The sequence below is a fragment of the Vicugna pacos genome, chromosome 23 (genome assembly GCF_048564905.1).
Source record: "Vicugna pacos chromosome 23, VicPac4, whole genome shotgun sequence".
Taxonomy (NCBI): domain Eukaryota; kingdom Metazoa; phylum Chordata; class Mammalia; order Artiodactyla; family Camelidae; genus Vicugna; species Vicugna pacos.
Genome location: NC_133009.1, coordinates 28,578,610 through 28,595,118, shown reverse-complemented (window position 1 = coordinate 28,595,118; position 16,509 = coordinate 28,578,610). Strand labels below are relative to the sequence as shown.

Genomic DNA, 16,509 nt, shown 5'->3' with positions numbered 1-16,509 from the left:
AAAAGTTGAGGATTGCAAGGGCTGAAGTCGTCCAGTAAGACTTCTTAAATGAGGTGACACGCTACCTGGATACACAGGACTGTACACTGGAGAGATGGATTGGACCTGGGTGGCAGGAGGAAAAGTAGAGGGTAGTCCAGATGAGGGTTACAAGATGTTAGTGGAAATGAGCAGGACAAGTCGTGGAGTAGACAGAAATTGGTAAATCGAGAAATAACGACAGTAGCAGGAACTCTTTTAAAGAAATGTGGGTTCTGCTTGGGACATGTTAAAAGCCCCTAAGAGAGTTAAACTTCAAACAATGAGATATAAATAATAATTTTTTAGCTTGAATGAATCATAATTTATTCAGTTCAAACTTTTCTTCTACAGATGAGAAAACTGACACCAAGCACAAGTAAATGCAAACAAGTATCAAGCGGTGGGAAGAGAAGTCTACTACGTTTTAATTCAGTGCTGCAATAAACCTGGCACCTCATGTATTAGGAAATGGGTAACAAACACCAACATCAAAGATAATCTGAACGTGCCAACGGGTAAAAGCTTTCTGACTTCAACTGCACTGGAACGAGACAATCCTAGCTTATAGTCAAGAAGAAAATATATATTGACACTAACTCCAAATCATTATAAATAATGCCTAACATATAAAAAGCCCAAGGCTGTCATATAAGTGGTCAGTTTTTCCCTTACTGAAGTTTGCACGGAACCTGCGCTCGCGTGTGTGTGGCTCAACCTGATTGCATAAAGACAAAATGGAAATTAAGTTGGCAAGTGATAATCAAAGGTTCCCAGAACCACTGAACTAATCACTTCTATGCATTTAATCACAATAAAATTAATTTTTTTGTCACAAACCCTTCCCTTGATTGAACTCCTGAGATTCTTGCATGAACTAGCATGTGACAGCAGCAATGTTTTTACTTACTGTACGTATATAGTTCTAGAATCCAGGACGGTCAGCATTGGGGAATCCACGTGTTCTGGTGGCAGCTGTGCTGTGTACAGAACGACTAAGGAACTGTTGGTACATCCCACGTGTGTGCAAGCACTGAGTACAAACTGGTGGGGCGTAAATGCCACTAAATCTAGGGGGTGGGAGAAATAAGACTTTATTTTCCATCATACTTTTCATTCAGGAGATCTCACTTATCCTCTACTTTCCCACTCAGAACTCTTACAGTGAAGCTTAAAATAAGAATCAATAGCCATAAAAATCAATAGTAATAAAATAAAGGCTGTTTTATCCTTTAAATATATGATAGTTATTTTTAAATAGACAAGTGTCAGTCAAACTCTTGGTTTAACTTTTTCTTTTAACAATTTGATTGTTTCCTTGATGGTCTGTGACCAGGTAAATCGTTTTCTGAGTTTAGAGTTTGTTCAAGGGCTGTGTTAAAAAATAAATAAGACATTTAAATTATTTTCAAAACACATTTGAAGACAACAGGACTTGCTTTTGAAATGCAAATACATAGCTTATACAATAACTTTGCTCCTGTAATTCCTTCTGTTGAATTCCTTTTTTCTCTTGTCCACCTGACCGACTATGTATTATTTGACCTTCAAGTTGTCCAGGCTCAGTGCAAATGCCAATTTCTTTCTTAAGATTTTGCTAATACATCTGCCGTGCCCCCAGCACGAGGTGGACATTTATTCTCTCCTTTGTCTCACGGGCTTTTGCACATACTCTTAGCATAGGCCTTACAACACGGTGCCATCATGACCTGTTTACATCACTATCTGATCCATCAGACTGAACACTGCAAAAGAGGTAAGGATGCTATGCTCATTTTGCATCTTCAATATCTCGCACGATGCTTGGCACATTGTAAGTTTGATACAGGTTCAACCAAATGAAGAGAGAATTAATGAATGAGATGATCTAGATATAGCAAAGCTAGGTTTGGAAGATGATGAAGAGAGTGGGGTGGCACCCTAGCCAGGAGTAATTTCTCCCTCCCCTGAACTTCCCTAGTACTTTATACTTGTCTGCATCTCTCATAGATACCACATTCCCTTGCATTAGAATAAAGTAATCTGTAATTCAATTCCAAATTACACTAATTCAATTCCGAAATACCCCGATTACTTCGTTTGTAAAGGTACTCGATAATTATGTTGTTGAATAAATCTAAGCAAAGTTCAGTCGATTTTACGAAGATTTCAACAAGTCACACTTTTATACAACCAGAAATAATCATTATTTGGGGGAATATTTTTGAAATAAGGTAGTCACATGTAAGCTACACATCTTAAAGATCATTAACCTTGAACCATTACAATTTCATGTTTAAAAGATGAATGAAATGCATCCTAATTCAGGGAAATAGATTTTGGATTGCATTGCATTGCTAGAGAAAGTAAACTGGAATAAGAACACTCTGATTTTCATGCAAAGTATAATCAATTGGCTAAACATGTAGGTCATCAGAGAAGAAACGCAAAAAAAATTTTTTTTTACACTAAATATAGTTACTCTAGAACAAAAAATGGTGCTCAAGAAGAGATTGGCAGTGCTTCTGATTAAGGCTTGTTTGCTTCACAACTTCATCCTACAGGTAATCAACGGTACCAGGCTGAGTGGGTCACCCCCACATGGTGGGAGCAGAAGGCAAGTTGCAAGGATACTTTGAAGTTGGTGCTGGAACAGCATGACCTTGCCAGCGACTTCTAAGAGATGGTAGGACCAGCTATCCTATGTTTGCACAAGTCAGACAGAACTGGGGTACTTTCATTTGAAAATTCATTCTATGAAACTTATGATGTTAAAAAAAATGCTACTAGATGGTGCTAAAAAAAAAAAATGAGAACAGTGGCCTCATATGGTACCAATAGAGTAAACTATTATTTACTGTGCGAAAACTTCATGTAAAAAAAAAAAAAATCAGGTCCTACTAGTGGTCCCAATCTTGACCAAAACTAGAATGCATTAATATGCTAACATCTTATATCTGCCATTTCCCTGTTTTTGGCATCTTCTTCTGGTTCTCAGGAACTTGGTGATCTTGGCCTCTCATCTCTCCCATAGGTCTGAATTCCTTACATTCCTGAGAAAGGGAAGCTGGGGATTTGACTCTAAATCCAGTTTCAGGAGCAAAACCAAGGAGGACACGGAACCTAGAGGGAAGGGGGATTTCCTGGTGGGTAAGTCAGTGCAATTAGGGAACAGCTGTAGTATTTGAACTCGAGAATAAGCTATCTTTTCTGAAAGAACATGCCCCAGCCAGAAACTGTAATCACGGGAGTGACACCAAGTGACCTTGGAATATTTTGCATGAGAATCTCTCGTACCAATACCTGCGTCTTAGTCAGCTGCAAATCGGCCTGGGTGCTACAGTGTTCTCTGGCCTGTGAACTCTTTGTGCTGGGACAGTCTTCTTGCTTTCTTACATTCTAGCTTGTTGAGAGCAGGGACTTGGCCATCTAGTTTGTGGCTGGCGAAGAACTCATAGCATTCCAAGGTGGCCTGATACTTACGTGTGTGTGTCTGCTGGGACAGACTTGCATATCTGGGAGTCCTGAGTTCTCTCCAGCTTGTGGGGTCAGAATACACCCTCACAGGATCACCACATCATAGTATCTCCGTATCACACAACGCCCCACTCTCTTTCACACTACAGCCTACATGCTTTGAAGCTGACCTTGATCACCTAACTCCTAAATTCACCCAGAATATCTGCCTTGAATGAGAATAGCCTCCCATAGCAATTAGTTCCAGGGTTACTGTCTGTGCCTGGATTCTGCTGTGACAAAATATCCTCCTCCACAGACTGGGAAGCATCCATTATATGATGGTCAAGACCAGGATGAGGAAGTGAGTGTGCTTAGAAAGGTCATGTCGCTAGACAGGGCCAGGATGACTGGTGAGCCCGGGCTGAAACAGAAAATACCAAACCTGGGAGGAAAACAAGAGTATGGTGTCCTGGAAGTTAAGTGAGGCAAACATTTTAAGGGTGACAGTTCAAGTAAGAGGAGGACTAAAAACTGACCACTGAGTTTAGCAATATGGCAGCCACTGGTGTCTGTGCAGTAGCAGTTTCAGTAAGTTATGGGCGTCAAAGCCTGACTCGAGTGGGTTTAATGAGGGAATGAGAGAAGAAGAGTTACACATAGTGAATATAACCACCTTTCTTCAAGAAGTTTTGTTGTAAAGGAAAGTAGGAAAGTGAAACAACAGATGGGAGGTAAGTAGAGTCCAGAGAAGAATTTTTAAAATAATTAAATGAGATAAAAAAATTATAACCTGATGGGAGTGATCCAACAAAGACAGAACTGGTAACAAATGAAAGAGGAGAGAATCGCTGGAACTTTGTCCTTAAATATGTGAAAGGCTGGAACCAAGTATGAAAGTGGAGGGTTTGTGCTTAGAAGGAGCAGGACAGATACTCTATAGCAACAGAAGGGAAGGCAGACTGCGTGGGTGCAAATGCTGGTAGGTGGGTAGATGGTAGCGGGCATGTAGGGGGAATTATAACTGCTTGGATTTCCTCAGTGAAGGAGGAAGCAAGACCGTTAGTCCAGAGCGATCTTTTGCTTCCCCAGAGTAACACCCAACAGTGGCCACATGTTGCTCTTAGAATGAAATCTACCAGTGGTCAGTGAGATCCTACTTGACTTGACACATGCCTCCCACACACTGGACATTTCTGTTCCTCCAACATTACAGGCTTACACCTCCACACCTTCACTGGTGCTGCTGCTTCTAACTAAAACCTATTTTCTCCTTCTTTGTACTCGGCTGAATTTGCGTCATCCTACAGGCTCATCCTCCTCTGCGTGGTCTTTCTTGATAATCTCACAGCATGGCCACCACCATCCGTCCCCAGGTACTCTCTGTCATGTCACCTTGTTTAGTTACTTATCATAATTACCAGAACATGTCAGAAACTGCCTTGCCATTTATTTCTTGTCTTTGTGTCCCTTCCGGGAGGATGTAAACTCTTTGAGAACAGAAAGATATTTTCCATCATGTTCAACAGGGCGTATCTCAGGATTGGTGTGATGTTTAATTACCAATAGTCTTACTCGTTGAATAAATGAATGGACAAGATCAGAGGGAGACGTCTATGTCCCTTCCCCAGACTGCCAAAATTTTCTCAGAAATAGAGTAACGTCTAAAAATCTCCAAGGATCTACTGCATACAGTTTGCTAGATCAATGGAGGATCTGTAACTGTGAGATGAAGGTGATTCGCTAGTAAAAAAAAAACAAGAAAAAGCTAAGCTGTTCTTGTCTGAATGCCAAAATCTAATTCTCAAACATGAATAATTCATAAAAAAATAAGGCATACACCAAAACACTAACATTGGTTTCTTAGAGTGAAGGCATGTGGATGATTCAAATTTTATTTATATTTTGGTTACACATATTTTTCAAATTCTATAATTTACATGTATATGTTGGATGGTGAAAAGACAGCCATGGTTTACCAGTATCAATTCATCATTTAAGAAAATGCATGTCTAAGACCCAGTTGACATATGCCCTGTTACACTTCCTGGGTCATACATCTCCTGTCCTCAATGACTTCAGCATTGGCTCAGTTTTCTTTTCAATCATAATCCCTTTTTTGGCATCTCCAATATCCTCAGGGATGACTCATCTCTGAATCTGGCTTCACTTTAACTTCCTCAAATGTAATGCCCTTCACTTCTGCTTCATTTATTACACATTCAGCACAGTTATACACACTACCGGATCATCTTTGGAACTACTTCCAAGATTCTTAATCTAAAAGCTTCCCTCTCTGACCACAAACGGGTAAATTCACACCACTTCCGCTGGTCACAACAATGCAATCAGCCCTTTGCCACCGCACGATGTCCAGCCTCTCAGCACCTTCTTTCTAGAGTATTCACATATTTGTGTCTTCCTTGCTGTGCTCTTTGATCGCCTGTCCCAAAGCCATACTCTGCGGGTCCCTAGAGCTTCCCCCCTCCCCGTTTCGTTCTGTATCTGCCCTCCCAATTCCTAGCTCTGGATAAATCTCATCATCTTATTTCTCTGATACTTCTCATATCTCTAACATGCGACTGACAGCACTGCTGAACATACTGAAAGAATCGACCATGATTTTAGGTTTTCTAATTCGAATTGGACCCTTCGCACTCCTCAGCAACAACTCTCTTGTTATCTTGTTTCTCCCTTCATTGTACTGATCTTTTTTTTTTTTTTTCTCCTTTCATGGTTTGGCCAGTTCTCTGGAGGAACCAAGGAGGGTCTAAAATTGTGGTCCTCAGGTAAAGCACCCCCTCTGAGCTATCTGTGCCGAGGGAGCCAGATCCACATGGTTGTCATATTAACCCATGTCTTTCTTTATTCTGCTCTTCCCTACTCCTGACCCTGTGTCTTTCCCTCATTTAAATTTCCTTCCATGAAACAAGTTCACAATTTACCTATAAGATAACTACTGTTTATGAAACAGAATGTGTGTGGTCAGGAAGCAGAAAGAGGACCCTCCTGGACATAGGAGGAAGAGAGAGACCTCAGGGTGGGAGAAACAAGAAGTGCACAGCCCCTTCTCCTCTGCACCTCAGATTTCTCATGTTGATGGAATAAGAAGGAAGAAGAAAGAAATGTGCAGGCTCTTGGGAGGAGGGGCTCTGACCCCGGTTTCCAAGCTCGAGTCCCAGGGAGGAAATAGACTCCCGCAAAAGAAAAGACCTTGGTGTCTGTGGGTAGACAAGCCCACAGGAAACTGAGCAGAGATTTCAGTTTCCGAACTGTGACACAGAAGTAACGGAGAGACCTCCTAGATCTGAGGCGTCATCTCAAGAGCGAGTGGTGCCTCTGCACAGAGGAGGAAGGCACCATGGATGGTCACACTCTAAATAGGAAGAAACTATATAAGACCCTGGAAGCTTTCACACCATCAGGGGAGACAGGGGGACCCCTGACTGTAATTCATTTCCTACTAAGTAAATTGTATGGAAGTAAAGTCAGATACTAAGTCAAGCTGTAGAAATAAAGATACAGATATTCACAGAAACAGAGGTGTAGCTAGATGTCTTACTGACCAAGATTTATCAAGATTCCATGATCAACTGGCCCTTCATTTATGCTTATGATGACCACACGGCCAATATTTTCAAACCTTTGTGGAATGAATGTTTTCTCTAATTTTTTCAGGTAAATTAATTCACACACACAAAATGCTCTGTTAGGTCAGATATCTGCTTTGGGAAATCTGATTGCCATGCCTTTGTTGCAATAGGAATTGAGGGTTTTCTTTGGATTCTGGAAAATTTAAAAACTGCCCACTCAACAGTGCCAAGAAAGCCAGTCTGATTAAGTAGCTTTCTTGACTTCTGAGGCATTTTTATGCCTCTACTGTCCACCCCGAACCGGATTATCCTCAGTGTATTTCCATAAGAAGATGAAGTGTCACTGGTGTCCTCTGAATAATGAGGCAAGAAAAAAAGACGGGGGTAGAACCTAACATGATACATGGGAGAAGGGGCTGCCCAGGTGACCTGACTGGGGAATCCTAGGTGAAGGTGGGGGGAGATGGCGAGGACAACGGAAAGGGAAATGAGAGAAAGGAGAGAAGAGGAGGCAGCATCAGGTTGGGGGAAAGGGCCAGCTGCGTAAAAAGGAAACAAATGCAATGGGTTTGTTGTTGTTGTTGGTGGTGGTGGTGTTGTTTTTTAAGAATCAGTCAAAAAAACTGAAAAAGAGGGTTCCTGCAGAAATAGGCTAAGGCATTCTTTGGGAATGAAGCCATAAACAAAGCCACCAATTTAAAATTTAAAGCAATGAGGGAGCTAATGATAATTCTCTCCTCTCTGCCTAACGGCAGCTGATTTGGTCACGTGTCTGTACAGACGTGATTCGGTCCTGCAAAGGCCGTGTAATGGATCAACAGATTCAAACACCACAGGTATGCACACAAATCTGAGTCAGTTAGTGGAGGGTGGGGGGGGCCCCTAAAAGCATAAGGCCACTGTTTGTCAGAGCCCCTTAGCAACAAGATCTTGTTTCCCATTTGCTTGATTGCATCATTTGCATAAGATCAAACACCAGGAGGAGTTGTGGACAGGGAGAAACAGATTGCTCTAATACACATTAGAAATGGATCCACAGGCATTGTCCTGAGCCATGTTACAAGGAGATGCATCCCAGTGCATGGAAACCTCCCCGATTACTGTCAAGTAAACTATAATTTACAATTCTGGCCATGAATTATATGCTATTTTACGATTCATTTCATGCTGTCGTTCAGATAATTTCATTGATCTCAACTGACAAAAATGAACCAGTAAGCAGGCAACGATTTTCTTCTCAACTTCCGGTGTAAACTGAGGGATGTATCTCTTCCTGTTGGTTTCTCCCATCAGAAAATTAAAAAGCAGTTTTTGCTTCCTTATCATCTGCTGCATGTCCTCAATTTTTTTTTCCCTGATAACTTCCTAGTATTATTTCACAAAGGAAAAAATACAGCTTTTTTCCTGATTTTTCTCTCTCCACTCTGCACATCCTTCCCTCACATCATCACCTGGATGCTTAAAAACGTGAGCACCATCCAGGCAGTCCCTGACCCCATCGCCTGACGTTTGGTATTCCAACTTGAGAACCAGCGCTAAGTCATGCTTCGGTGAGGACACATCTTAGGCGGCAGACCTAAGAGGTGGTGTGTTTTCCACGGATGTCTGGGAAGCACTGAGCTATGCCAGGGTGCTCACGGTAGGTCAGCGAGCGTTTGTCTGTGCCACTGTGCAGCCCTTGCTCCCCAACTGCCTGCTCAGCTTTTTGCTTCCAGAAAAATCAGATTCTGACCTTTTAATTAATAAAAACAGAGGCTCTCTTTAGTTTGAACACTGCTGCTCTTCTGATCCTCACAGAAACCTTACCTTGCAACATGCTTCTCTTTGGCCAGGTGAGCAATTCCCCGCAGCCGACGTCCAGCCCTGCAATTTCAAACTAATTCACAGAGTGGGCATCCTTTTGCCCTGGTAAGGAGTCAGATATAAAACCACACCCAAACTATATGACTAAACACAACGCACTTCCTATTCGTGCTTATATTTCTTATGTCATCAGAGAAATCCACATCCCTCCCTTTCACCAAAACCCTGTTCAAAGTGTATCTTATTTATGGAGCATCTCCCAATTTTCCTTGAAGTCTGCGTAGTTTACACTCTATTTCGTTGCCCTTTTAACAAATCTCCCTTGTAAGCATCCTTTTCCCACTCAAGGGTAGTCATGGTGTTACAAACTGTTTGAGAACAAGGATGTGTCTTCTAGGCATCCCTTTCTGACTCCGAATACTTTGAATAATCCTGATGGGTGAAGAGTAAAAACCTCATTGCAATTAAGACAACCAGAAATCAGGAGAGGAAAACCGGGTCCCTCCAGCAGGGAAGCAGCAGGTGGCATGCGTGCGGGGGGGAGCCCAGCCTGCTGGGAGTTGTCAGTCACTGGTCTGTCTGTCAGTTGTGATAATGAGGGATGATGCTTCCTCATTTTCCTCTTTCTTCCCCGGCTGCTCAGAACAAAAGGCTTCCATGCAACACTCCGTAGACTGACAGCAGTCTTTGCCAGCTGTCTTCCAGTCTGACTTCGGAGCCTCTCTAATATTCCATTTGTAATAAATCACAGTTTATTCAGCCCAAGGTTGTTTTTCTTGGTTACTTTGATAATAATACAACCCTAGAGCAGTATGACCCCTTCCTTCCCCGCCCAATTCCCTGTCTACGCACACGTACTCACTAAAGTCTCACCTCTACTGTGCCTCTGGACAGTGAGAGGTAGAAAGGTAGAGTTAGGAAGTCAGTATCTGGCTTTCAATTTTCATAAACGCTTTTCACTCACAAACCAGAGAGAAAATAGAGACAATATTCCAGGAATATAATCTGGAAAACTTTAGTCATGTAACTTAGCTAAATATTTCTGGCAAAACTGGGGAATTCAGGTGGGTGTTTGCTACTGTTATATTCCTTAATAACGCATGGGGGTTCTCTTGCAAGAGGCAGAGATCATCGCGAGACTGCAGGTGAAGGTGATGAGCAAGTGAAGTATGAGTATCAGAACCAATGAGACTTATTTGTATTAATGAGATCTGCGAAATTTTGAGGATTTCAAAATTTGAAATTTGAAATCTATCTATATCCATGCATATCCAGCTATCTATCAAAAAGGAGATAGCATTTAAATTGGTTTTAAGGCAAAGGAGACAGAGGGAGAAGACCTCCTAGAGAGGGAGAGGTGGCAAAAGCACTGCTGGAGAATAATTCAGTACCAGCTGGGTGGAAAATGTTTAGCTTAGGTCAGCAAAGTTCAGTTTGGCTCGGGCACCAGACACATGAAAGAAGCAACGGAAATAATGCTACAAAGATCAGCTGGGGCCAGCTTAGGAAGGCTACAGGATTCCAGGCTGAACACTTCGTAGTGATGATGCAGTGGACCCACATACAGCAGGGCTGGGGGTTAGGAAACCTTTGTCTATTTTCAGCTCTGTGGTTAGCTGTCTGCATGAAATTTGGCACAACACTTGCCCACACTGGCTCTTGGTTTCTTCATCTATAAAAAGAGAAGTTTCTGTTAGATGCTCTCAAAAGTTACACTCTCTACTGAATGTCTCTTTTTTTCAAGGAAACTTGGCATGCAGAATATTGTGATACAACTTCATGCTGTATAGCGCAGGGAGCTACATTTGATAGCTTGTCATAACTTATGGTGGTAAAGAATGTGAAAATGAATGTTTGTTCATGTATGACTGAAGCATGTTGTACACAAGAAATCGACACAACATTGTATCTGACTATACTTCAACAAAATACACATACACACACACACACATATACAGAGAATATTGTGATAAAAGTTTTTACTTCTTGGATATTTGCTCTAATAGTTACAGAGGTTTGAGGAAGATCACCTATTTAATTCATCATAAAATGCCCTCGCAATTTTAATTTGGAATGAAATGCTTAGCAAATCGTCCTCCGTATAAGAAGAGAATGTGCAAAATGAGCACCATGGATGTGCAGAACTTAAACTGTAATGTTAAGGTGAAAACAAATACATTAAAATTATGCTTCTACATCAACCTGTAAAAATGCAATGCATCGTAAGCAACCACTGCATTTTTAGAAGCTGATGAAGTCTTCAATGTGACAGCTAGACGTCGGTTAGCCCAATATAAAGCTTTCACTGAATTGTCTACCTTTGAATCATTTCCATAGAATGACAGGTTTTTCTCTTTCAAAACAGCAATTTCCAAAGAACAGTCTGTTGATGTTCCTTCAGAAAAAAACACTTATAAGTGTTCAGACTATGACAGCATCTAACTTTTTCCCCTGAATTAATCAATATTTTACTGATGATTTTTTTTAAGTAGTATATGTGTTAACTTGGGTAGGCTATGTTGTCCACTTGTTTGGTCAAAGACTAGTTAAGGTGTTCCTGTGAAAGTATTTTTTTAAGTAAGATTAACACTTATTATCAGTTGATTTTAAATAAAGCAGATTACTTGCCACAATGTGGGTGGGCCTCATCCAATCAGTTGAAGGCCTTATGAGTAAAGACTGAGATTTCCCAAATAAGAAATTCTGCCTCTAAACAGCACCATAAAAATTCTGCCTGAGTTTCCAGCCTGCTGGTGTGCCCTGTGGATGTTAAACTCAAGGATGCAACACCAACTCTTCCTTGGGTCTCTTGCCTGCTGAGCTGCTCTACAGATTTCAGACTTTTCAATCATCTGAGCCAAGTCTTTAAAATAAAAATTGTTTTTCTATCTCTATCTGTCTCTTTTTCTCTCACCCTAATACAGCATCTTTAATACTTCATAAAAGGAGGACCCCAACTGGAGTGTAAGATATATATAGACTTCTTTAGGCATATGTGACAGAGTAGGTGGCCAGCACTGTGCATGAGAACCGGAGAGCAGCATTCTTGGCAGTAGGGGCGAGTTGGCAGTCATGGAAAGAGGGAACAAATGTGTGTGTACTGTGGATACAGAGGTATCTGAATCTTCAGAAGAACTCATGATAGGGCCCAACAGAAGTCTGCCTGTATTGAGAACTGGGAACATTCTGAAGACTTGAATGAGAGAAGAAGCCAGGCATGCTTTCTCAGAAGAGAGAGTGTATTTTAAGAAAAGCCTTGTGTATGTTTACTCAGATGTCTTCCAGTGAAGAGTAAGAGCAAAAAGACCTGTTCTGTTAAATTCTTTAAGATCCTGGAAAGCATTCAGTACTCCTTTAGGACTCACTGAAGAAAGAGTTACCTCCACTTACCTCCACTTACCTCCACTTTTAATACAGCCTTATGTAGCTATGGTACCAGGAGGGTGAGAACACCCATGCACAATGGGAGGGGAGTACAGGATCCAACTGGGACAGCCCTACCTGGCAGATCAGTCCTGGTGCCCACCTGGCCTAGGGGATCTAAGGTGGCCCCTGCCAGGAAACTACTCCAGCTGGCACAGCTGTGGGAGAGACTTAGGTGCCTGGTGGAGTGTCAGAGGAACAGGAGCAGTGCTCCTGATGCCCAGATGATGCTTATCCAGATCAGGGCCATGGAACTGCCCCGTGCATGGAGTTACTAGAGCACTTGGTCAGTTGGTGTCTGGCTTGATCCTAAATACATGTAAGAAAACCCATAGGGCTCTCCAGAAAGGCATGCAGATTAGTTTGCAGGAGGCAGAGATCACCTACTAGAGGTGAGGGCAATGAACAAATAAAATACGAGTCTTACAGCTAATGAGAATTATTCATATTTCAGATTACTGAGATCTGTGAAAATCTGAGATTGAGCTAGCTAGCTAGCTAGCTAGCTATCCATTCATCCATCCACCTACCTACCTACCCACCCACCCATCTAGCCATCTAGCCATCCATTAACTGACATCCACTTCAAAGTACAATCAATGGGTGCTCATTGTGTCAAACCTTGTGCTTTGGGACTCTGTATGTTTCTTAGATAAACAATGTATTTAAAGCATGGACTCAGGAGAGGAAAGTGAAAATCTGTACAGTTTACAGATGATAAAAGACAGGAGGACTGGATCTTTCATTTTTTTGTTTAACCCTAAAACAACCTCCTCTCCTTTTCCTCTCAAAGACTGTTCAAAACGAAAAACCAAACCAAACCAAACCAACAAACAAAAAAACAGATTAAGACATGGTCGATGACCTTGAGGAAAGAAAATAACAGAATCTCCTTTGGGTAATAAGATAGACAGACACACATTAACCCTACTTTCCAAAAATCAGAAAATACGGTATAATGATACAGCTGCAAGATAATAAGTCTAAATCCAGGACAGCTTGGCTACACCTAATACAGCAAAAAAATGTACATTAGTATTACATTTATGTGTAAATCATCTAAAACAATACCTGACATAGAATAGCATTTACTGTTAATTAGAAATAATGTTATTTATATAGTACTTTGCATTTTCCTAGTCTTTTTCATAAAACTAGTTATTTACATTTTGGGGGTAACTATATGTATGCAACATATTAAAATATTAAACTAGTACACTACAAAAAAGTACAAAATGAAAAGCAAAATTCTCCTTTACATTTCCAATTAATAATTCTTAAAATTTTAAACACTGGGATAAGAGACTTGGAAACAAACCAAAATTGTGACGTCGGATTTCACTGGTAAACCCTGGTACTAACTGCACCTGAGTTTGGTTAATAGCCATATGATCAATTTCCTTTTATTTTTCAATATATAGTTGCTACTGTGTAAAGCTGAGACTCATTACAGAAGCAGGAAGACAAAGTTTTAAACACTATCATATGCCATGATCTTCAGTGCAAAGAAATGAGAAAAAATAACAAGAGCGAAGAGAAGGAATCAGCAAAGACTTTGGTTCAAGTCTGCAGTCTTGATTTGTGTAAACATGAGAGAATCACTGAAGATTTAGGCCACAGTTTCTTCACTTGTTAAACAACAGCATGTTATTTGTAACATCTCTACCTATAATTATTGCGAAGATAAAATAAGGCAAATAGCTATAAGGCATCTTTTAAAGGAGAATACATTACACAGGTAAAACAATTTTAAACCATCAGCAACAGAAGAGGCTAGCTGATTATTTAGAGGCACTCTCACTAATTAATGCCCATAAATACTTTTAAAATGTTTAAAGATTATACTGTATAGCACAGGGAAATATATACAAGATCTTGTGGTAGCTCACAGCAAAAAAGAACGCAATAATAAGTATATGTATGTTCATGTATAACTGAAAAATTGTGCTCTACACTGGAAATTGACTCAGTATTGTAAACTGACTATAACTCAATAAAAATGTTAAAAAAAATTAAAAAATAAAAAATAAAAATGTTTAACATGTAATTATCTAAAGATGAGATAAAATTTTCCAGCTAACCAAAATATATAGTTGATTTTGGGGAAAGGAAGTGTATTTTGTCACTTATTTCTTTATTCATTCCATAAATATTTGTTGGGTCTCTGCTACACATGTCTACTATGTGTTTTATATGCTGAGACACAGCAGGTAACAAGATCTGGGCAAGATATTTTCAGATACCTCTTTTGAATTACACATTGCTTTGGGTTAGGTTTTTCAAATTGCAGAGATGTTGTGTTTCCTCTGGTATAGATATTTATTATATACCAATGATCCCAAACCACTTTAGTTTATTCAGTAAATTACAATGTAAAATGGTAAATGGTTTGAGAAGAATATTGGTGCAAAATTACAAATGATGGTGCCTCTCTTGCAATGAAGACCGAGATACTTACAAGAGGAACTAATTCAGGGAAGAACTAAAGTTCCACTGATTAACAACAATTTACAGTGAGGACGTTAGCACCAAAACACTTACAGACACAAAACTGAAGATAATATATTACCATTAATATTTTACTAATAGCCTCCAAATGCTCATATTTTTAGGCTCCTAGTTTTTCATCATGATACAGTAAATCACATATAAAATAAATTATGAGAGTACTGATAAAATACAAACCCAGGTATGTGTTTACATACGCTACTCTATCCATCAAAGAGAAGGAATTAATATGTACCTGTTAAATTTGTCTTAGAGCCGTCATCTCTTTGTCTCTTTATATTTGGTGAATAGCTTCACTATCACTGAAATTATGATGAAATTTTCTCAGACTTTTCATGGTAGTAGTTTTATAAGATTTTTTCCCTTAATTACACTGAGAAATGTTCATGAAATATCTTGATTAATGTTTGGTTAATGTCAGCACTTATGAGCTAGTTTTATTTACAGCACACGTTTTAAAATCATCTCTTTCTTTACAGTGATAGATTGAAGTACAGCTGTCATTAAAACAAAATACTAGAAAAAATATGAAAGCCAAACTTCAATTTCTATAAAACATTTTTTCAGAGGAAGAATTCGATAGATGATGAATTTGAGAAATGCCTACTCAAAAGTTTGTGGGAGTTCAGTTTACACTAAAAGTATGTAGCTTCATGGAAAACATTTATTTGATTTATATTTTAAAAACCAAGCTTAACTTTATAGCAGTGATTCAGAGGAGAGGGAAATCTCTTAAAATTATCTAACTAGTCTTTCCAACACCCAGAGTTCCAACCTAATAGAATTTATGACCCGCATCCTCTTGATTTTTGCATAATAGAGCTACCTGAGTGGCAGAAAGTGACTTTCTAATCCCTCCACATGAAATAGATATTCAAACATTCGCATACTTGGTAGTGTATCCCTAGCAGTGGCTGGACTTGCATACATTTCCACAATAGGGTGGAGAAAACGGCGGGAGGGCAGTACAAGAATATTGTCTTGGAAAACAGGCTTTAAAAGTTGGGTTATATAAAACAAACTTTCCTGAACTCTACTAGAATTTTTTTTTTTAACTTGAACTCTTTCTCTACCCTTCTATGTTTGACTGCAACTAGGAGGTATAACCAATGCAGGGTGGGATTTTCAGTCAAGCAAGTAAGACGCCTGCATCTAAGTCGTAGGTCATTCACTAACACTCATCTGAAGTTTCTCACTCATTGTAAAACAACTATTTTATGTTGAAATCATATAGTCTTTTAGTTCTGGTTACATGGAACTGAATTACATAACTCCTTTGAAAGTTTCAAACAGTCGATCAATTTTTGTGTCCTTTAATGTAATCGAATGAGTCATATTTATAGCCACGGGATGGTATGTCTCAGGGATATGGCACAAATTGTGTGCTTATGAGCTTTGCATCATCTGTGTATCTACGTGACACAGAGAAATAAAAAGCAAACATTTACCCAATGTATGTCAAGCACTGGGGTCATGTGTCACTTTTCCGATACCAACCAACCAACTTGTCTGTCAGTCTCAGATAAAAGAGTCAACCCCTGAACATCCCTCTGAATACCTGTCTGGCATCCTGGAAAATTAACCAGAAAATAGAATCTAGTTTTGACATAAGTGAAAAAATTGATTTCTTCATTCTGAAGCATCCTCTGTTGTTCTTTTCCTATATGCATGCACCCTTCCATATCTTCAGGATAGAATGAAAGATACAGTTCCTGCCCTCAAGGCACTC

The 16,509-nt window shown here is 39.9% G+C and overlaps 1 protein-coding gene across 1 annotated transcript in view; it reads right to left on the bottom strand.

Moving 5' to 3' along the window:
• USH2A (usherin) overlaps nt 1-16,509 on the bottom strand; it is a 698,253-nt gene that overhangs the window by 314,026 nt on the left and 367,718 nt on the right. Inside the window, exon 34 of the mRNA XM_072948735.1 lies at nt 929-1,088. Coding sequence (XP_072804836.1) covers nt 929-1,088 — 160 coding nt within the window. The remainder of the gene's footprint in view (nt 1-928; nt 1,089-16,509) is intronic.